The sequence below is a fragment of the Myotis myotis genome, unplaced genomic scaffold, assembly GCF_014108235.1.
Source record: "Myotis myotis isolate mMyoMyo1 unplaced genomic scaffold, mMyoMyo1.p scaffold_m19_p_3, whole genome shotgun sequence".
In the NCBI taxonomy this organism is placed as follows: Eukaryota; Metazoa; Chordata; class Mammalia; order Chiroptera; family Vespertilionidae; genus Myotis; species Myotis myotis.
In genome coordinates this window covers 163824125-163845793 of record NW_023416335.1, presented here as the reverse complement: position 1 = coordinate 163845793, position 21669 = coordinate 163824125, and the positions used below count along the sequence as shown (strand labels likewise).

Genomic DNA, 21669 nt, shown 5'->3' with positions numbered 1-21669 from the left:
CTGCTCCCTGCTGGCAAGTGAACATCCCCCGAGGGCTCCCGGGCTGCCAAAGGGATGTCTGACTGCCAGCTTAGGCCCAATCCCCCCGGGGAGTGAGCCTAAGCCAGCAGGTGGACATCCCCCGAGGGGTCCCAGACTGCAAGAGGGCACAGGGCAGGCTGAGGGACGCCGCCCCCCCCCCCCCCCCGCCCTGAGTGCACAAATTTTTATGCACCAGGCCTCTAGTATATTAATAAAGAACTGTCATCACCTAAAGGCTATTGTAAAAAATCCATGCTATAAATGATAAAACATTGAACTAAGACTATAGAAATAGAAAGGGTGGATTCAAGATACACTGAGGAGGTAAAACTGATAGAACTTGGTGACTGAATAGATGTAAGAGGAAAAGAAAAGGAAGAGTCAAGCATGCCTTTCATGTTTCTGGCTTGGGAAACTAAGTTGATTATGGTGTCTCAACCAAGTAGAGAATAAGATAATAGCAAATTTGGGAGTGACAAATGAGCTGTATGTGCTGAAATGGGACACTGAAATGGAACTGTGTGGTAGGCAAATAAACTTGGAAAAGGGACTTGACACACACACACACACACACACATCTGAGAAAGAAAAAGAAAGTGAGAGAAGAATATAGGTGGTAACTAAAATTGTGGGGGATGGATGTTACTACATAAGAAAGCAATATAAATTGAAAAGAGAACCAAGGTCAGAATCCTGGTTAACAACCAGCATAAAAGGTGAAGTGGGGGGACAGGAGTCATGTCAAATGAGGTAGAAATCCAGTATCCACTGGCTCTGGCAATTTGGAGATTTGGGGTAATCTTTACCAAAGAAATTCCTGTAAGTAAAATGGAGGCTCTAAAAGACATTAATGAGTTATAGCAGTGAAAGATATGAGGAGGAGCAAGAAAGAAGTGAAAATAGCCAAGACTCTCAAGAATCTGGGCTAAGAAGAGAAGGAAATGCCTGCAGCAGAATCACTCGATCTAAAATTAATATTCCTGTACTTTAAATACATCCTCTTATTGATCAGAAAGTTCATTCTATTTATCCCCCCCCCCCCAATTCATTTCAGCCTCACTCTCTGCTTATTTCTTCTCCTTAGACCTTACATATGCTAAAGTCTTTCCCATTTTAAAAAGGCTCTCCCTGTCCCTCACACCCTCTGGTTCTTTCCTACCTCACAACTGAGGTTCCCTCCTCCTGACTTCTCTTCTCCCACTCATTCCTCAACCCTCCTCCCTCTCTCATCTGGCTTCTGTCCCTACACTCCATTGAAACTGCTCTTGCCAAAGTTGCCAATGATCTTCTTATTGTGAAATCAAATAGGAGTTTTTCAGCCCTATATCTTACCTGACACTCAGCACCATTTTATATTTTTGATCATGCCCTCCCTCTTGAAATGCTCTTTTCTTAGCTTCCTCATTGCTATACTCTTCCCAGTTTTCTCCCTCTATCTCTCTGGCAGTAGAATTAGACTGCTTGGTATGCACTGGTAGATGAGTCACCTTGGACAAGGTACTTAACTTTCTCTGTGCTTCAGGTTTTTCATTCATCTGTAAAATGAAGATAACAACAGTATCTACCTACCTCATAAAGTTACTATGTTTAGCACTTAGAACAGTGCCTGGGACAAAGTTAAATACTTATTAAATGCTAACTATGATAAAATACTGTATGGCTGTCATATCTCTTATCTCCTTTTGGGTTTCGTTTTCCTTTTCCTTTTCCTAAAATAAAGTGTTTCCTCAGGGTTCTATGCAGGTTCTTTTCTTACTCTACATACTAACCCTAGGTGATCTCATTCAATTACAGCAGAGAATGGTCCACAGACCCCTGAGAGTCCCTGAGATACTCTCTGGGGGCCCATAAAGTCAAAATTATTTTCATAATAGTATTAATATATTATTTGCCTTTGTTACTGTCTTGATATTTGCAATGATGGCACAAAGGGATGGTGGGTAAAACTAATGGCCCCTGAGCACAAATCAAAGCAGTGACAATAAGCTGTAGTAGTAGTTATGTAATTCCTTGCTGTGACCTCTTAGCTAAAAAAGAAACAAAACTAGTTTCACTTAAGAATGTCCTTGATGAAATAATATAAATGATTAATTTTATTAATCTTAACCAATAACTAAACTGCTAAAAAGTATTCTGTGATAAAATGGGAAGTACACAGAAAGCACTTTTGCTGCAAACTGAAGTACATATATGGCTCTCCCAAGGAAATGCACTTGGTTTGGCTGAGTTGTGTACTGAACCAAATCACTTTTTTCATTGAACAATTTTACCTGACAGAATGGCCAATAGATAAACTAAGGTTATTCAGATCTAGGTATTTAGAAAACACTTTCTTGAAAATGAATAAGCCTGTCACTTAAAAGAAATAAATATTGTTGCTAATGATAAAATTCAAACTTTCAAGTAAAAATTAGAATTTTAGAGAACTTATATCCACCTTTGAACTTGACAATACTTTGAGTTTTCTGATGATATTGGTTATGAGATTAACTAATATGATTTTATTTTATTTTTTTATTTACTTTTTTTATGATTTTAAAATATTGTATAATGAGTGACATTTGCAAGAGCTATATAACTCAGTGAACCAGTATTTTTCAAATGAGCAGTATATGATATCCACTCAAGGTATGACAGACTAATACATTTTTAACATGAATAAAATGCTCATTGATATGGTTTCAGATTCTATAATACAACCAACCTTTAAGAAACCACTACTTGGCCCTAGCTGGTTTGGCTCAGTGGATAGAGCGTCAGTCTGAGGACTGAAAGGTCCCAGGTTCGATTCCAGTCAAGGGCACATGTGGGCTTGATCCCCATTAGGGGACGTGCGAGAGGCAGCCAATCAATGATTCTCTCTCATCATTGATGTTTCTATCTCTCTTTCCCTCTCCCTTCTCTCTGAAATCAATTAAGATATATTAAAAAAAAGAAAATGAACTTCCCCTTACTCTGGACTTGGATATACTGGATATCTTAGTTTGGGTGGATGTGTCTTGAGTACGGGCCGGGGGGGGGGGGGGGGGGGGGGAGAGAAATCACTACTTGTTGTATGAAAGGAAAAAAAAATATTTCCTTTTACCAATGACATATCTATGTGAAGCTTAAGAGTATGTATTTATGTACTTCAACCAAAACAACATATCATAAGAGAGTGAATGCAGAAGCCACTGAAGAGAATCCAATTATCTTTTATTAAACCAGTCATTAAAGAGATTTGTGAAATGTAAAATCAATGCTGTTCTTCTCACTAAATATTTTTTATTTTGGAAAATAATTATTTTTCAAAAATGTTATTTATGTTAACATGTAATAGGTTTGTTATTATTTTTAATGAAATGGTAAATACATTTCTTAAATTTCTCAATTTTACTTCCAAATGTGAAAAAAATTGACAGGGATATGTAACCCACACATAAACAAACACTCCTCTGGAATCCTCAATAATTTATAAGAATGAAAAGGAATGCTGAGAAAAAAATTTAAGAATTTCTAAATTATACTAACACTATAATTTAGTTAACCAATAACTAAACATAATTCATGTATGTGAGAGTGAGTCCTAGTCATTCATTATCTTGTATATTCCATACACACATGCATCCATGTTAATGTATTTTTTTCTGAGTAAATTCTTAAGAGGATAGGATTTTTCTATGTATAAGCAAATGTGTTGTACATATTGTTGTACACATCATGTGCTTGCTATGTACAAGGTACTGTACTTGTCAGACACATATACCACCAAATCCAGTATTTCTTGCATTGTCTGTGTGTAATTTTTTACATTTTATTTTGAGGAGTATTTTTTTTAATTTAAAAAAATGTTTTTTTATTGATTTCAGCGAGGAAGAGAGGGAAAGAGATAGAAACATTGATGAGAGAGAATCATTGATCGGCTGTCTCCAGCACAATTCCCAATGGGGATTGAGCCTACAACCCCGGCATGTGCCCTGACTGGGAATTGAAGTGCAATATCCTGGTTCATAGGCTGATGCTCAGCCACTGAGCCACGCCGGCTGGGCTTGAGGACTATTTTTTTTTTATTGGCAAATGTGTTCTTAAAACAAAGCAGAAACATTCGGGTGGTGGGCATATGATGCAATATCCTTATAACATAGAAACCCACACCTGAAATCTATATGATCATGTCAACCAATGTCACCCCAACAAATTTAATAAAAACAAAAAAGCACAAACAGATTAAAAGGACCTCTATGACACACTATTCTAAACCATAAGGCTAGGCACACATTGTGGATTTATACCACAGTATCCTTCATTCCTTATCCACTTATAGCACAGTTATCTTCACTTAGACCTATAACAGGGTCTTACAGAATTATAACTATACCTGTGCCACTTAATGTACCTGCTGGTACTATGATGAGAAAAAAGGATCAGCATCCTGCTTACACCTTACCTTATTATAAGGGAAATAAGTCTTGAGATAAGAATTACTTAAGAGTATGTAAGGCCAGATAGGGCATGGCTCAGTGGTTGAGCATCAACCTATGAACCAGGAGGTTATGGTTCAATTCCTGGTCAGGGCACATGCCCAGGTTGTGGGCTCCATTCCCAGTGTGGGTTGTGCAGGAGGCAGCCAATCAATGATTCTCTCTCATCATTGATGTTTCTCTCTCTCTCTCTCTCCCTTCCTCTCTCTAAAAGCAAAAAAACATATTAAAAAAAAAAGTATGTAAGTATGTTCAAATGCTTCAGACACAAACTAATTTAAGACTAAGTTGTAGTTTTATTGCATGAGGATAGGGGGAGAAAGGCTGAGGGAGAGAGGGGGAGAGGAGGGGAGAGAGAGGAAACATCAAAGTGAAAGAGACATACTGACTGGTTGCCTCCCACACATGCCTGACCAGAGCCAGGGATCGTGGTTCTTGCCTTTGACCAAGAATTGACCCTGTAACCCTTCAGTGCAATGCCAATGCTACAACCATTGAACCACACTGGCCAGGGCCAAACACATTTATCATTTTTAAATGGATAAGTGATTATACAACTTAATGTATCTGCTTAAAGTAGAAACACACAAACCCGGGTGTGCCAAATAAGAGGTAGATTAGAGAAAAAGGTTAACAAAAAGCTCTTTCTCAAAAAGTTTTTACCATTCTTCATAGTCCAACAAACAGGGGGAAGGGGGTGTTGTTAGTGAGACATTAAGTCTATATTTTAGTTAATAGCTGTTAAAAGGAACTGAATCCACCTCCTCCAAACCCCCACAATTTATCTTTGTGCATACATTTATTACACTGTCTTCTAACCACGGATTTTCTTACTCTCTTTCTGAGGGTAGACATTATGACTTATTCACCTTTTTATCCTTGGCAATAGTTTGATATCTAGCAATCTGATTTAGTTTGAGACCCTCTGTGCCTATAATAGAGACTTCTTACAAATGCTGACACTAAAAGGTAAAAACTTCAAGGAATACCCTTTTTCAGAAACTCCATAATTTTGAGAAGATATATAATAGTGTGATTATTCTCTGCCTTACCAAGGCTGTGCAGAGCCCATGTATACTTAACTACTTGACAAACTTGTTTGTTTATAGCTCATTATCTACTCAACTGAGAAGATATATGCAGAAAGGCAAAACTATAGACCAATGCTTGGCTAAAGGCACTGCCAATCAAAGATAACTCAAAATGGACTATTAACACTTTAGAAATCCCATTTTTACTATAATTTTTAAAGAAAGACTCAGTGTTTTTAAAGCACAGTCTGATATATGTAGGACTAATCACCTTCTGGTCCTAAAAAACTGAATCAAATGTGAATTTATATAATTATCTTCTTGGTTATTAACATTTGTTTGAGTCACTATCAGCAGCACTGCTCAACAGAAATATGTGAGCCACATAGATAATTTTAAATTTTCTAATAGCCACATTTTAAAAACTAAAAAAGGTGAAATAAATTTCGATAATTACTTGTTTAACCTGATATATACAAAATACTAGCATGTCAATATGTAATCAAGTTAAAAATTAAGATATTTTACTATTTTTTGGTACCAAGCCTTAAAAATCCAGTATGTATTTTATTTTACACTTAGAACACATCTCAGTTCTGGCTAGTCACATCTGAAATGCCAAAAAGCTAGCAGCTACTGTACTAACTACTGTACTGCACAGCATAGTTCTCCAGGTGATTCAGAGAGAAGTCTCCTTCACAGCTAGAAAAACTGCCTTCATATCTAAGGAAACTAGTTTCAGATTTTTTAAAAAATTAGAAATGATTATGGTTAACTCCTTTTGCAGTAACACCTCAATTAAGTAGAAGTGGATTCAGTATAAAAAGCTCATAACTGAATGAATTCTTTAGAAGGCAGCATTTATTTGCCTAAAAATACCCCTGAGAGGAAGCCAAAATAGGTTATTATTTCTCCGTTCCCACTCTATGAGGGAGGAGGGTGTGTACAGATTTCATTTGCTGCCTCCTCCTTCATGAATTTCTTCTTTACTCATCTAGGAAACCCTAGTTTTCTGACTCAGGAAGTGGCTAAAGCAAAAATATCTAGCACGTTTCTTTTCAGTGGCGAATACTAGTATATTGTCCCCAGGGATAAGCCAGGAACCTGACCTCATGCATGACAATATTCAGGGTTATCTGCAGAGCATCAATACCCACTACCCAGAAAGGGCTTGGGAAAGAAGTTTTCCCATAGAGAGGAGGAACACATTAGGCTTTTGACCATCTGGAGCTTATTAAGAGGTGGATCCTTAGATAAGAGCAGGGTCATGTGACCATCTTTTTCAATCTCGCCCTGCTGGATCTGCAAACCTGATTTAATTCTGTGATTTACAATTCAACAACACCCAACAGAACACCTTTAGGGATGCAGTGGAATTGGCAGTTTCCCTTACAGCCTAGTCCAACCGTGGGCAAACTACAGCCCGCTGGCCGTGAAGTGAATAAAACTAAAAAGACCTTACCCTTTTATGTAATGATGTTTACTTTGAATTTATATTAGTTCACACAAACACTCCATCCATGCTTTTGTTCCGGCCCTCAGGTCCAGTTTAAGAACCCATTGTGGCCCTCCAGTCAAAAAGTTTGCCCACCCCTGGCCTAGTCAGTAGCTAAGTCTATTCTTCCCAAAGCCTCTCTTCCCTATCTGGAGGATCTACTAACACTGGGTCACAATGCTGTGACATGCTATGGTTCTAGGAGTGGGACAGGTCTGTCAGGAAGAGGGAAAAAAGTTTGTCCTCTTCTTAGGGGAAGTGGGGGAGAACAGGAAAACAAAAGGCAGTATACAGCAGAGGTAGCTAGGTTTACAAGAGGAAGATGAAATGAGTGGTTAAGAAATGTACACACACACACACACACACACACACAAACACACACACACACAAAACACACAGAATCACTACTCTTTGTTGCCAGCTACATGACAGCCAGCAAATGACTATGGTCAGTCCTGTGAGAATGATACTGAAAAGGCTCTTTAGGCAGCCCAGTGAGGTTGCCTAGGAAGTAACAGGAGAGAAGAGGGGATTGGAATAATGAATGAGCAGCAAGGAGAGTTTTAATCTACCTCCTGTATAATTCATAAAATTTTCTTCTGGCAACATAAAACTCCTATTGCAGTATCATATTCAAAATAATGAGCCTATATATCTCTGATGGAGTCAATATTAAGACTCAAGCTCCTACTTAATCCCAAGGAACAAGATATTATATCTAGTGCTCAAGGGACTAGATATTAAATTTCAAACAATTTATCTTTAAGATCCAATTTAAGTAAGACATAGCAGACCTAGTTTGAACCACTCTTTCCTTCAGATCTCAAGATCAACATAATATTAAAATAAGTTTAAAAAAACAGGTGGAAAAGTTTCTCTCTCGCTTTTTTTTTTTAATCTTTATTGTTGAGAGTATTACAGAGGTCCCTCCTTTCCCCCCATTATCCTCTCTACCCTGTTTCTACCCTGCCCCAGGCCTTCACCACCCCACTATCGGTGTTCATAGGTAATGCATATATGCATGTAAACACTTAGGTTAACCTCTCCTGCCCCCCTCCCTCCTTCAGCTTTCCAGGCTATTGTGCACATCACTGTGCTAGGAAAGATGGTGCGCTCAGAGTGGGCACGGGAGCTCTGTACTCTTTCCCCCAAAACACCCAGTTGGTGTTGGAGAATTAGAGAATTGTTTGGTGTTGGCAAAGACACACTATTTGGTGTTAGAAAAGCCACACGTGCAGACAACCTCAGTTTCTGTGAGTGGTTCTCTCAGAGCATCTCCTCAATTGCCTGTGAAAGTACCTCCTTCCCATTGTATTCTTGGGGCATGTTTTTGGTGAATTTTGAATGATTTTTGAAGTTTCATCTGCAATTTCAAGGTAATATAGAAAGTCCTAATATCCATCCTTAAATGAACAAATTAATATTTAAATTTCTTATTGTATATATTTGTTTGATTTGAACTTATGAGGACTTTGTGAAGGACTTTTACTTAAGAGAATGTCAAAATACATCCGAGGACCAACTATCTTCTGATTGATACTTGAAATATCAACTCTTAGATAGTCTAATGATTATCTTTGGAATTTTTGGAACTGGCCAAGAATTATAATTAACTCACAATAAAAGACACTGTATACTCTTTAGTTTTTAAAAATAATCACAAAATAAAAATATTTTATCTCTCTTTTTTTAAAGTATATTTTATTGATTTTTTACAGAGAGGAACAGAGAGTTAGAAACATCGATCAGCTGCCTCCTGCACACCCCCCACTGGGGATGTGCCCACAACCAAGGCACATGCCCTTGACTGGAACCGAACCTGGGGCCCTTCAGTCCAAAGGCCAACGCTCTATCCACTGAGCCAAACCAGTCAAAGCTTATCTCTCTTTTAATAGGTACAGGGTTGCATGAATTTGTGTATGGGGGGAGAGGAGAAAGAGAAGATGTAGGAAGGTACACAACATGCAAATATAGTATGGTGACATTTAACAATAGAAACAAAGGAATTACAGTTTTGCCTCTCTTAATCAAGCCAAACATCTATTTCAGATTGAAGATTTAGATTCCAGTTACTCCTCTGGGCAAATGAGTAGATGAGGGTGGACCCTCCTCAAACTATCAAAAAGTATTTACTGACAAAAAGTATTGTGAGTTAATTATGCTACACCTAAGGCATTTTTGCAAGGTACTGGCCATAACAATGCAACTAGTCAACAGAGGCCCACAAAGGAAAGCCTCTTGTAGGTAATTCTCTCCTACCTGTAGTTCTTCAGCAAAATAGTTAGCTAGATATAAACACTTTACATAAATGGTCCAGTAGCTTTTCAAGTCCTCCTTACCAGATGGGCTGCAGTTCACTAGGGAATCTGGGAACTTAAAAAAATAAAATGCTCACTGTGGTTGATGACACGGAAGAGAAAGTGAGAACAGATTGTAAACTCTATATTTATTCTTTGGGAGATTCTTAAAACAACACAAATAGAGATAACTTATCAGGGGGCATAGTGTAAGGTTCATTAAAATATGCAGAACAATTTTAAAATTTGCAAAGTTCAAGTGAAACACATTATATTAAATAATGAAGAATAAGATGAGCATGAATTTGTTCTCCAAATCTTAGAATACTAGGAACCAGGAGTTTAAATCTTAACCCTTGAAAGGAGGTTCAGGAACAGGAAAAGATGGACACATTATACACAGTGGCAAGGGCTCTGGGCTGGGGGAAATGACCTGCATCTTGGTTCTAGCTCTTCCCCCAGGAGAGTATGCAACCTCTGAAAAGTGGCCGCACGCAGTTTATCTGTAAAAGGAGGTTGGAATTCTAGCTCTCATAGTCTATGACAGTGGTCGGCAAACTCATTAGTCAACAGAGCCAAATATCAACAGTACAACGATTGAAATTTCTTTTGAGAGCCAAATTTTTTAAACTTAAACTATATAGGTAGGTACATTGTTATTAACTTAATTAGGGTACTCCCAAGGCTTAGGAAGAGCCACACTCAAGGGGCCAAAGAGCCGCATGTGGCTCGTGAGCCGCAGTTTGCAGACCACGGGTCTATGATAACTACAGAATTGCTTCTAGAAACTAAGTAGGTAGGATTTGAGAAATGAGGAAATGTAGGAAAAACGACACCACCAATATTTTGATATATCTTTTTTCTATACTCAATAAGAATGGCTTCTATTTATTACCTTTATGGAAGACCAGCACAATTAGAAGAACTAGTAATCTAGCAGTCAGTTTTACTGCTAAAGTATTAGGTCTTAAAAGAGAAACAAAATAGCAAGACTGCTTCTAGGGTTAAACTTTCCTAAGATCAAACATGAGATGAACAAAGTACTGATCTACACTAGCCAAGAAATATCATACGAGAATGCTTTCAGCTCAGTATTCCCTCCCATCCACCCCTACTCTCCTGACACTGGAGCACCATAGAAACATTCAGATAGAATTCCCACAGGTAAAGGATCTTTTCCAGTGGCTCTGCCAGGAGACAGTCTGCAGCCACCTGGGGGAACTTTTTAGAAATCTGAAGATAATGTAAGTTTATATAAAATGGGTGTTTATAAGCAACAAGCTATTTCCTCTTGCCACTAACGTGGAGATACTTCCATATTCGTATATATTTATGTAAGAAGCACAGAATCTTTTCTTAGGACAATGAATTTTTTGGGCAGGTTTTGAATTATGTATTTTCCTTTTTAGTCATTACATTGTCTTCCTCTTTTTTCAGCCTTCATATAGATACTACCAGCCGTGGGCAAACTACGGCCCACATTTGAAATGAATAAAACTAAAAAAAAAAAAAAAGACCGTACCCTTTTATGTAATGATGTTTACTTTGAATTTATATTAGTTCACACAAACACTCCATCCATGCTTTTGTTCCGGCCCTCCGGTCCAGGTTAAGAACCCATTGTGGCCCTCGAGTCAAAAAGTTTGCCCACCCCTGTTACTAACCTGATCCGGGTTACTCCTAAGAGAGATATGTGGTCTGTATCTCCATCCCGATAACATTTATAAAATGACTATACTTTAAAAACTGCAGCACTAAGTTCCCGAGGACCCATAAAAGGCAACTGGGTTTCATTTGCTACAATTAAAAGCATCAGCCTAACTGGTGTGGCTCAATGGCTGAGCGAGGACCCATGAATCAGAATGTCACTGTTCGATTCCTGCCAGGTTTTCCGGCTCAGTCCCATGTGGTGGGCGTGCAGGAGGCAGCTGATAGATGATTCTCTTTCATCACTGATGTTTCTATCCCTCTTTTTCTCCCTTCCTCTCTCTGAAATCAATAAAAACATTTTTTAAAAAAAAAAGTGTCATATTTTGCACTTGAAATCTGGCAGAACACTTTGATGGTAATATACAAACACAATGAATAAATGGATTAATGACTAGCTAGCTACATAATAAATACTTTTGAAAGATTTTTGTGTCATAAGTAGTAGGAAAATCAAACAAGTAATCCAAAACAGGTAACATTAAATTTTCAGAGAGTAACAGATTATTTTATCTGTAGCATCCCTGGACGGGCATCCGTGTACTATATAAAGCCCAAATGAACCAAGGGTGTCAAAGTGCCACCTCACTACCAGGACCTAGTGGGAAGAAGTCTCCTTTCCAGAGGCTGAGTAGACTTGATCAACATCACCCGCAGCCGTAAGTCCACCTTATAAAATCACCACACCAAGTTCCCACTGAATATCTTTATCTTACTTAGACAGAGACAATCCAGTCACTCAAAGAAAGGGAAATCAATCACTTTTCCAAAAACGTGGCCGAACAAAGTGTGCTGTGACTCCGCTAAACTCAGACGTTTGACTCCGCGCAGCAGTTTTCTCTCCTAAGCCCTCGGGCTCCCCATCCTCTCGGGATGGCCACTCCCGCTTCCATCTCTGGCCTCCGAGGCCCCGTCGGCAACTAATCTGACAGCTTTCCATCCTTTGGAAGCCTCGGGCTCCACCACACCCTGCTCTCTCACGGGCCCTGGCGGAATTTTATTGAAACACAAGCACATGTCCCAGAGCTGACAAACCAACATTTGGGGCCTAAATAATCCAGCTCCCCTCAACTCTCAGAAACTGAAGTATCCTCGCAAATCTTGGATCCCCATGAACCCGCCCCTTTGGCTGGAGCGTCCGGCTCTGGCGCCGACCCTTCAGCTCCCATGGTCCCAACTAGCTCGGGTGCCCGTGGCCCTTTGCCTGTTCTTCGCTTCGGGTTCCCGGCGCAGCTCACACCCCACCTGCCTCCCCGTCTGGAGAATCCGTGGAGGTTGGGAAGAGCCCCCCCTACCCCCGTCCCCCCAAAGCCTCCGGGACCTGGAATTGAATGGCCCAGCGTCCCCCTCGCTCTCACTCCAGCGTGGTCCACGCCCCAAGTTCCCCGCCTTTGCCCAGGCTCCCTGGCCACCTCGCCCCGCTCCGCGCATCCGCGTCCCGCGCGGAGCCCAGGAGCCCCCAGCACCGCAGCCCCTGCTTCCGGGCGTTCCCCGCGGTTCTGCTTCCGGCCCTCGGCGGCCCCCGGCCCGCGCCCCCGGCCCCAGCGCCGCCCGCTCGCCGGCTCTCACCGCTCAAAGAGCAACCGCACGGAGAATACGCCTGCCGCCAACGGGAACACCGAGAGGATGTGCCGGGCCTGCGGGTAGCCGTAGCCGTCGCCCGGCCCCTCGAGGTCGGCCCAGCTCACGTTCTGGGGCATCCAGAAGCGCTCGCTCCACAGCCAGCCCCACAGCAGGCCCAGGGCGCCCGCCGCCGCTGTCGCCATCTTACGCCCGCCCCGCGGCCGCCACAGCCTCAGCCGCCGCCACAGCCAACGGAACCCGCGGGGAGGCGGCCCCGGGGCGGGGCCGGGCCGGTGGCCGCCCCCTTCCGGCCCCTTCTCGTTTCCCGCACGTCTCAGGCCTGGTCACAACCCTTCCCGTGCCTCCTCCGCGAAGCCGAGCCTCCTCGGCGAAGCCCGGCCTCTCCGACGCCCCTCTCGCCTCCCCGCCCACCTCGCTTACCGCGGACTCCGCGGACTTCGTGGTGGACCCCGCCCCCCAGGTTGGCCACACCCCTTCCCGAGCCCCGCCCCCGCCTCGGAGCAACGCCCCTCACCCGGCCCTGGCCCCACCCCCACTGGCCTCACAACGCTGGTTGCTGTCAGTTTCGGCCACGCTTCTTCGGGTCTAGCGCCCTAACAGGGACATTCCTTTTTCTCAGCCCAGGCAACTCAAAGCTGTTCCCGTTCCCGCTCCCAGGCAGGCTGTACTCATCTCTCTACTCCCCCCTCATCTCAGCTGGACCCGCCTACTCTCCACCGCCAGTGGCTAACTAGAATGGTTTTAAAATAAGTTAAAAATCTAAATCTCTACCTCTTATCTAAGGACAAATAAAGTAACTATAACTAGTAAGGCAGCAGTTAAAGGGTTTCAAAGAGAGAAAAGGAAAAAACAAAACTCCAGCCATTCTAAGGAGTACATTAGGTTTGCTTTAACTCAGTGGTTCTCAATCTTCAGTGCGCCCCCGCTCAGCCATTAGCTTGTTCCATCCCCTACATGGAGAGTTCATTAAAAGTTTCCTGAGCCCCATCCACAGAGATTGATTCAGGAGGTTCAGGGTAGGGCCCATGAATTTGCCTTTCTAATTTCTAAAAAACTCATAGGTGATGCCTTTGCTGCTGGTCTGAGAACCACTGCCTGAAACCATTTTTCTCCAAACGCAACAATAGCTTAATGGTAACTACCCTATCTGTATTCAAGATACATTTTAAAAGAAGTAAATCCTCCATGATCCCATGGTAATTCAAGTCAGAGCCCCAAGGAACAGAGAACGTGCTAACTTGGCATGCAGGAACAAACACACAATGATCTTGGTCTCAAGAGCTATCCCCAGCCCTAGCTGGTGTGGCTCAGTTGATTGAGCGTAGTCCCATGCCCTAAAGAGTTGCAGGTTCAACTCCCAGTCAGGGCACATGCCCAGGTTGCAGGTTTGATCCCCAGTGGTGGTGCGTGCAGCAGGCAACCAATTAATGTTTCTCACATCAGTATGTGTCTCTCCCTCTCCCTCTCTTAAAAAACAAATATATAGGGTGTACCAAAATTCACGTAAGATTTGAATTTTGCGTGAGCATTAACAACAACAACAACAAAAAATAAAAGCCTAATTTTACTTGGTTTATTGAATCAGATTCTAATATCTGTTGCCCTTTGATTTCAATCCCTTCAATTTGATAAGCATTACCAAGTACCAATTATGGCCCAGGAGCAGGGACAATGAAGGCCAATGAAGACCAATGAAAACCACGGCTTTGCGTATGTGCCAGCAAAGCCGTGGAGGCCATTTACCCGATGTGCTATTCCATACATAATCCTATTCTGTATACTTTATGAATCAATATTTAAAATTTTTAATTATAAACCCGTGTTTTCTATTAAAATTACTTCTTGCATGAATTTTGGGACACCCTAAATATATACCAGGTATATATATGCTCTATCCCCAAATGGTACAAAACACATTTGTTCCATTTCTCAACCTCTTGGCTGTTACAAAACATATTGCTCATGAAACATGTAATGAAAGCTTTGGCCAGAGTGATCCCACCAGCAAGATGGTGTTGAAGAGTCTCCTTTTCCCAGTTCACCAAATAAGAAACATCATCCTATTGCCACCATCAGCATATCAAGTCCAAACAAGTTGCCTTCATTCAGGAGAGCTGAGAGAATAAACAATAAACACTTTTTATTTGGCTGTCATTTTTGTTTTTCTAAGAATGTTGATTGTTTTTCTAAGAATGTTTATCTGGTCATTCTCTTAAATGACACTTTTATTATATTGATTATGGAGCTAGTCCTCGTTTCTACTCTTTTACCTATAATATGTCTACCTTACCCCTTGAAAGGCATAGAAGAGAGTTCTAAGTGTACTCTCAGTCCCCATGTTCCTGATATATGGTAACATACTCAACTGATAACCATAAATGCCAGCCATAGGCACTCAGACTTTATTGTATAAAGTCAGTAGATATTGTATCATGTAGATAAGTTAGAGTAGCAGTGTGTCACAGTAAGGGTAGCTAAACTGAAGCCAGGATTGGATATTTTATGAAGGTCAGCAGGAGCTTCTGGATAACTGTTCAGTGAACAAGGCTTTCTAACCGACTTTAACTTATGGTGGAGCAAGAGCAAAAAGTAGTTAGAAAACCAGGCAAAACCCTGAAACGCACAGTACACCTGAAAAACATAACAGATGACTCAAAAAGCATGCCTGTCTCCAAGAAAATCCATGCTTCCCATGGTACAAAACACATTTGTTCCATTTCTCAACCTCTTGGCTGTTACAAAACATATTGCTCATGAAACATGTAAAAAAAAAAAAGTGCCTTAACAATTGGGTTGATTGCCTGTGCAGGCAAGGAAATCAAACAACCAACTATACCTTTGCTCAGAGTGGAAAACAAGTCCATTTTCAGCAGAGGCATTTGGAAATTCCATTTGGCAATTTAGGCCTAATTTTAAGGTAAATTATTAAATGTTGAGTACAATTAACAATAAAAACCCACCATTGTATTCTGAATTGGTAAAACAAATGGCGCATTTTGAATGTACACATTAATTCTCTTGCCAAGTGGCTTTCAATTTTCAAGAAAAATTTGTCTTCCTTCAAGATGAAAGCCCCTAAAATCATACCAACATCACCACCTAGTGGTGAGGTATATTAATAGCACTTCACTTAAACCCACATCAGATCTTTTTCTTTCCAAACTAAGGTAAAAGTAGGTCCTGAGAGACTGTAACAACGTAAAAAAAATAATAATGAAAAAGGAACATTGAAAAGGTCAAATGTAAATTTAAAGCTTTATTGAATAAAAATGTTTCAGACTAAGCAAGACTGTAAGAAAGCAGAACATTTTACATTTCTAAAAAATATTAGAGCTAAATTTCTAAAAATGTAGTACAAAGAAAAGCCTATAGCTTAACAACTCCCTTCACCACATATAATTTGGAATATCAATTATGTACAACAAATGTACTCAAGTTTATAATGTTTCAACGACTTAACATACCTCCCCCCCCTCCCCCCCACCCCCCCCTCACCACACACACACAAAGGCCTATAATTGGTTTAATTGCACCCTGGGGATACTGTCTGCCATAAAAATCAATACATTTCAGAGCTGATAGGAATTAAGAAATTAGTGTCCCAGAAAGGGAATATCTGAAGCGAAATATATGGTTTGGGGGTCTGAGTTCAAGTGGATTAAAGCGGTTCACTCCCCCCACCCCCCCACCCCACCCACGTTATTCCTTCTTTAAACTCACTTTGCTGTAACATGAAACATGTCAAACAGTAATATAAAAATCTTAATAAAATACTGTATCTTTTAGCAAATTATGAGAACCACAGCTACCACCAGAGAAGCAATCAATCACTTGGGGTATAGTCACACTTATTGGCAAATACTATAGTTTACTTGGAAGACAGTGGATCTCTCCAAGCACCAAAGGTGCTTAAAAGGTGTTTCAGAAAGATGGTTGTGTTATATCTCAAGAATCCAGGTTAGGGTGTGGTTTCAAGAGCAGGATGCAAAGCAAATCCCCCATATATATCTGAGTAAGATAGTTAACCTAAAATTTTAAAAAAAGACTAAATATTTGATTTCTTAAGAGTTGAATACTAAATTATTAAATTGGTATTCATTTAAAAATATACAAACTGTGCCCTTTATACTAAAGTGCATACAGTAATATTGTTTAGGCCCCTAAATCCCTCTGAATGATTCAATTTTTAGAGTAACAATGTACTATACTAATCATCTATATATTTCATATTGCCTTTGGGGAACACAGTGGAGTCTGGACTATATCAGTTGGAATATTCCCCTCCATTTTTATAAGACCTTAACGCACTTATGTATATCATCATGGCTAAAATAGAGGATTTAGGTAATGTTATCTCTAGCATTTAGAGATAAGCTGCAGTATGGGATTTTTTTTTTTTTTTGAAGCAAGAACTGTTTCCCAAAATTACTTCCCCATAAATTACAGTTTATGCTAAGATAACTGTATACATACATCACTCTGATAAAGGGCAGTGGCTCACTAACACTAGCACAAGGTAAGGTCCAGCACCACTGCAGTTTATCATTCCTCATCCTCATCCTCATCCTCATCCTCATCCTCATCCTCATCATAGTACCGATTTCTCTTTATCTGCTCCTCTACAGACAGCTCTTTGACTACATCTCCCTCCCAGAATCCCACATCCTGGGACTTCTGATTCTGAGTAGTGAATTCTTTAGGAGAGGTATTATCTGCAAAGCTGGACCAATTTGGAGACTTGGGTTCTAGTGGAGACTGCTGATTGGAAAGGTTTCTATCATCTTCATCTAAGTTTGCACCATTTTCTACAAGATTCTCACTCCCCATCTCAAAACCATAAACTTCCTTACTTCTCCTCCCTGCCTCCCCTCCTTTAGATTCCTGGTTTTGCCAGGTTGTTTTTCCCACACTCCCATTCTTCTCAGAGGCATTGGCATTTTCCACTTGTTTCCTCCCTGCTGCTGTTCCTCCTACAAACTCCTCACTCTGCTCTGACATGCTCCAGCCCTTCCTGAGAGGTGGGGACAAGGATTTGGGGCTCTTGACGGAAGGGGTTCGAAATGAAGCTGCTACAGTGAATGGGCGGCTTCTTTCCTTCAGCGAAGAAGATCGTCTCAACTTCTTCAGATCCAGATCTACATCCTCCAGCGCTTCAGGCTTGCTGATTTCATCCTCAGGAGGCCATTTGGGCTTGGATACTTTTATTCCTTCCTCCAATGTACTTCCTGAACTGCCAAGTTCAGTGGGGGGTGGCCAGGCGATCCTTAACTTCTTGGTTTCAGCTGGCCTGTCTTCTTTCTCTGGCTGAAAGGAGGCCTTGGCTTCCATGCTTGCGGTCAGCACACCCACCTTAGCAATGGGGGCATCTTCTACCCCTGAGCTCTGAGGGGTCTCCCCTGCATTTGGAAGTTGGGCTGGTCTCTCCAGTGTCTCTTCATCGTCATTTTTGCTTGCCCACAGATCTTTGTGTGGTCTGTGCCCAAAGCCTTCATCATAATTGCCTTTAGATTTAAAGAGTTGATTGAAGTGAGGCTTGCAATAGATTCTCCCATGTAGTGACGCATATGTTCCAAGACTATTGTTGAAAGAAAAAGAGCATGAAGTTAACAAATCTGTATGTTCTTATTTACACCAGCAGGCTGCAATCTGGCAATTGAGGTATTTTCAGAAGATGACAAGTGAGAAAAATATAAAAACACATCAATCACCTAGGATTCTCTACTTTATTTATTTATTTATCTTTATTCTGTAGCAATAAGGTGTATTTATTTATTTTTTCTCTACTCTTTTTAAAAATATATTTTTAAAATTAATTTCAGAGAGGAAGGGAGAGGGAGAGAGAGATAGAAACATCAATGATGAGAGAGAACTATTGATCAGCTGCCTCCTACATGTCCCCTACTGGGGACTGAGCCAGCAACCCGGGCATGTGCCCTGACCAGGAATTGAACTGTAACCTCCTGGCTCATAGGTGGATGCTCAACCACTGAGCCACACCAGCTGGGTTCTCTACTCTTTTAAAGCACAACAGTTTTATTATCCTTATTAAAAAAAAAACACACGCCCACTTCCAGACCTGAACCTTCACAAGACATCTTTCTACCTGGTACATTTTCTCATTTTCAAATGATTTCATTACCCTTTGTCAAAACTGTGAGAAAAACAAAAACAGAACTTTATCCAGGAACTCTTGCCTAGGTAATCCCACCTATCTCTGATCACTCATATATTTCCTAAGTATTTACAACCTATAACTACTTACAATGGTATTCCTTTGTAAAAGTTGAATCTTCTTCCTCCTAATTTCCCATTTGTGTTATAATTTAAAAGCACATCGCTACAGGAATGGGTACAAAGTGCTGCAAAACGCTGGGACTCAACAGATACTAGCGACTGAATACAGTTAATAGGAGAACAGTGCGCAGTTGCCGGGACGTACATCTAAAATAATGTCAGTGCTGGACAGGCCTTTAGGAGATTTGGTGTCTCTCACAGGGTGAGACATTTTAAAGGGGGTATAAAAACAGCAGCCTTTCCACAGAAGAACTATAAAAATTCAGAAAATTCAGAAAAATGTGCTTTGGAGGGGAAAAAAATAAAGTGGAAAAAAAGGAAACCAATGAGTAGAAGTTAGAGAGGCACACACTGGCTCAGTGGAAGGAATGTTGCCGACCTAGAGCCATCTCACACTGGAACTGGCTGTCGTGAGGCATCAAGCCCGAAGAAGTGTCATGCAGATGCCAGGACACCTTTCAAGAGCATTTTAGAAGGGATGCTTGCTCTGGGAGGAAAGCTGGAGGAAGTGACATACTGGCTTCTTCCTTCTCTAGATTCTATAATTACAGTGAGTTAATATGGAATATTCCCCCAATTGGCCACATTTACATCCAGACTTTGAGTTACTTGGAAGAAATGATACACATAATGACTATTTTTCTCAGAGCGAAAAAGAAGCAACATACAGAAAAATACATGCTCTTCTGGGTCTATGATTATTGCTATTACCATTTATACAGTACTCAGGACAGATTGAAGCAAGAGCTTAGATAATTATCCTCCTAAAATTTCTTAACTTTATGATTCTCTGACACAAAGGGAAAACATTCTATTGACTGGGTCATAGGGAGTCTTACCTGCAACTCTATTATTTAAGCTTCAGTCCTAACATGTAAATTAATATATCAATGTACCAAGAAGTTCCAAACACCGCAACCGTTTGATATGAAATACTTGTCACTAAATGGTACTTTTTACTTTTTTCAGGGGCCTTCAATAGCACACTATCAGCACAATAGCTGTCAGTATCAGCACTCTAAAAGCCAAAGACTCCTTTCCAGGGGGTCCAACTATGCAGAGATATGGCTTGCTTCTGTCTAACTTACCTAAGTTTGTTGTTGCAATAGGAGCAACGGAAGCAACTGACATGAAACACCTGCTGGTTGGCCAAGAGACGCTCCATTGGGTAGACTGTCTTCTGACATTCCACACAGGTCTCTCTTGCAGGTATCTGAAACTTCTAGGAAAAGGAAAAGGAAAAGGACAACTTTCACTTAGCATAGGCAGTGATGAGTTAGCACTCTGCTGAGATGGGCCCTGAAATTTACTTTGTTATCTAAGGGCTTCCTAACCTGGCCTGTTAATTCTCACAGGAACACTAAGTCCACTGTGATTGTATCAGCTGACTCTTTGAAGCCAAGAGGATGTCCTGAATTCCCTTCCCAGACTGTCTGGCTGCCCTATGTGTAGCAGCCACTGAGGATGGGAGGGACTAGGGCTGGGCTGCGGGGAAAGGCTTAGACAGGCCACAACACACAAAATGGCACATACAAAATGTTTCTGCAGACAGGAAATTAGGAGAAAATATCACACACAAGAAGAAAGAAGTGTGATTGTATCATTCAAGTGCCAAGGAAAAACAGGACAGACTTTTATAAGAACAAATTCTGAAGGGGAAAATTTTCAAGGAGAGGAAGAACATTTGGCTTTGGGAATTAGGAAAAGACACGTTGATAAAGCATCTTTTAGTTCCCTCTGCTTATAATCTTGACTTGCTCAATTCACGAGGCATAATCTTTTTAAAATAAGTCAAAACTGACACATAAGTGGGACAATTTAAAAGAGACACAAACTGTTTTATTAGGACTCCAGAAGAAAGCATAGCCCAATAAAGCTATAAGTTCTAACACCTTAAAAAACAAAAACAAAACACCAATGGAGAATAAAGCTAACAAAATGGGAAGTGGGAAGTCATAACCGACTGAGAATCATGAACTGTTTGTAAAGTGTGGAATAGGGTGGGGTGAGCACAGGTGTTCTAGCTGGAAAACCCAACCCTAAAGAGCATAAAATACATGGTATTCAAGCTCTGATGAAAGCCAGAATTCTAAAACTGTAAGTTTTTACATAATAAAAAACGGTTACACGGCTACTAGGGGTGGGGGTCCCAAGTCCTTCAGTGTGTGTAACCCTTCACTGGCCCAAACAGAAACACCTCAACCAGTAAATGCAGAAGCAGCTTAGGTTCAGGTGGCCAGGAGGCTCTCACAGGCACGTGGGTGGCCCCGTTGCTGCCAAGACCAGTGCGGTGATAAATAATGCAAATTAGTTCCAAGGTCCAGGACCTGAATGGTTAAGGTAAGCTTAAAACAAACCAGGTATGGGCAAGGTAGAATTCTGATTTTAAAAAAACTGAAAATAGACCCATAAAAATTTCACACTGCTGGTTCACTTGTCACAGGGTTCACTAGGAGGTGAAGCAAAAAATAGGGATGGTTTTTCAAGCAGATTTGGACAGGAAACAAGAATAGAAAATGGGCATGAAATGGAAGTAAAGGGGAAGAGCTGTAAAAAGGAGTTTAATAAAATTAGTGGGAAACTCCCAAATAGCACCAAAGTATTTAAGAACGAAGGAGCAAAACTGAGTGGAAATGGCTCCTTAATAACAACCGCCCCCCCCCCCCCCCGCTCCATTCCTAAGGGTACAGTCCTAAAAAGAAAAACTCAAAGAATCAAAGGCCACAGGCTACAACCTAGTTAAACAGGCATAAGGGAGGTATTCAAATGTGATCAAATGT

General features: G+C 40.9%; 2 protein-coding genes across 10 annotated transcripts in view; both read right to left on the bottom strand.

Moving 5' to 3' along the window:
• Positions 1-12985, bottom strand: part of CERS5 (ceramide synthase 5) — a 35482-nt gene extending 22497 nt beyond the window's left edge. For 2 of the 6 annotated variants that reach the window (XM_036298813.1, XM_036298815.1), the window contains exon 1: positions 12581-12980. In XM_036298813.1, the coding sequence (XP_036154706.1) occupies positions 12581-12777 (197 nt within the window). In that variant the 5' untranslated portion in view covers positions 12778-12980. Of the gene's footprint in view, positions 1-12580 lie in introns of all 6 variants that reach the window. The other 4 variants (XM_036298814.1, XM_036298821.1, XM_036298819.1 and 1 more) reach the window with 4 other exon arrangements.
• A 2853-nt stretch (positions 12986-15838) lies between these two features.
• LIMA1 (LIM domain and actin binding 1) overlaps positions 15839-21669 on the bottom strand; it is a 99278-nt gene continuing 93447 nt past the window's right edge. For all 4 annotated transcript variants that reach the window (XM_036298636.1, XM_036298635.1, XM_036298632.1 and 1 more), the window contains 2 exons: positions 19978-20111; positions 15839-18170 (listed from right to left, as the gene is read on the bottom strand). In XM_036298636.1, coding sequence (XP_036154529.1) covers positions 17138-18170; positions 19978-20111 — 1167 coding nt within the window. In that variant the 3' untranslated portion in view covers positions 15839-17137. The remainder of the gene's footprint in view (positions 18171-19977; positions 20112-21669) is intronic.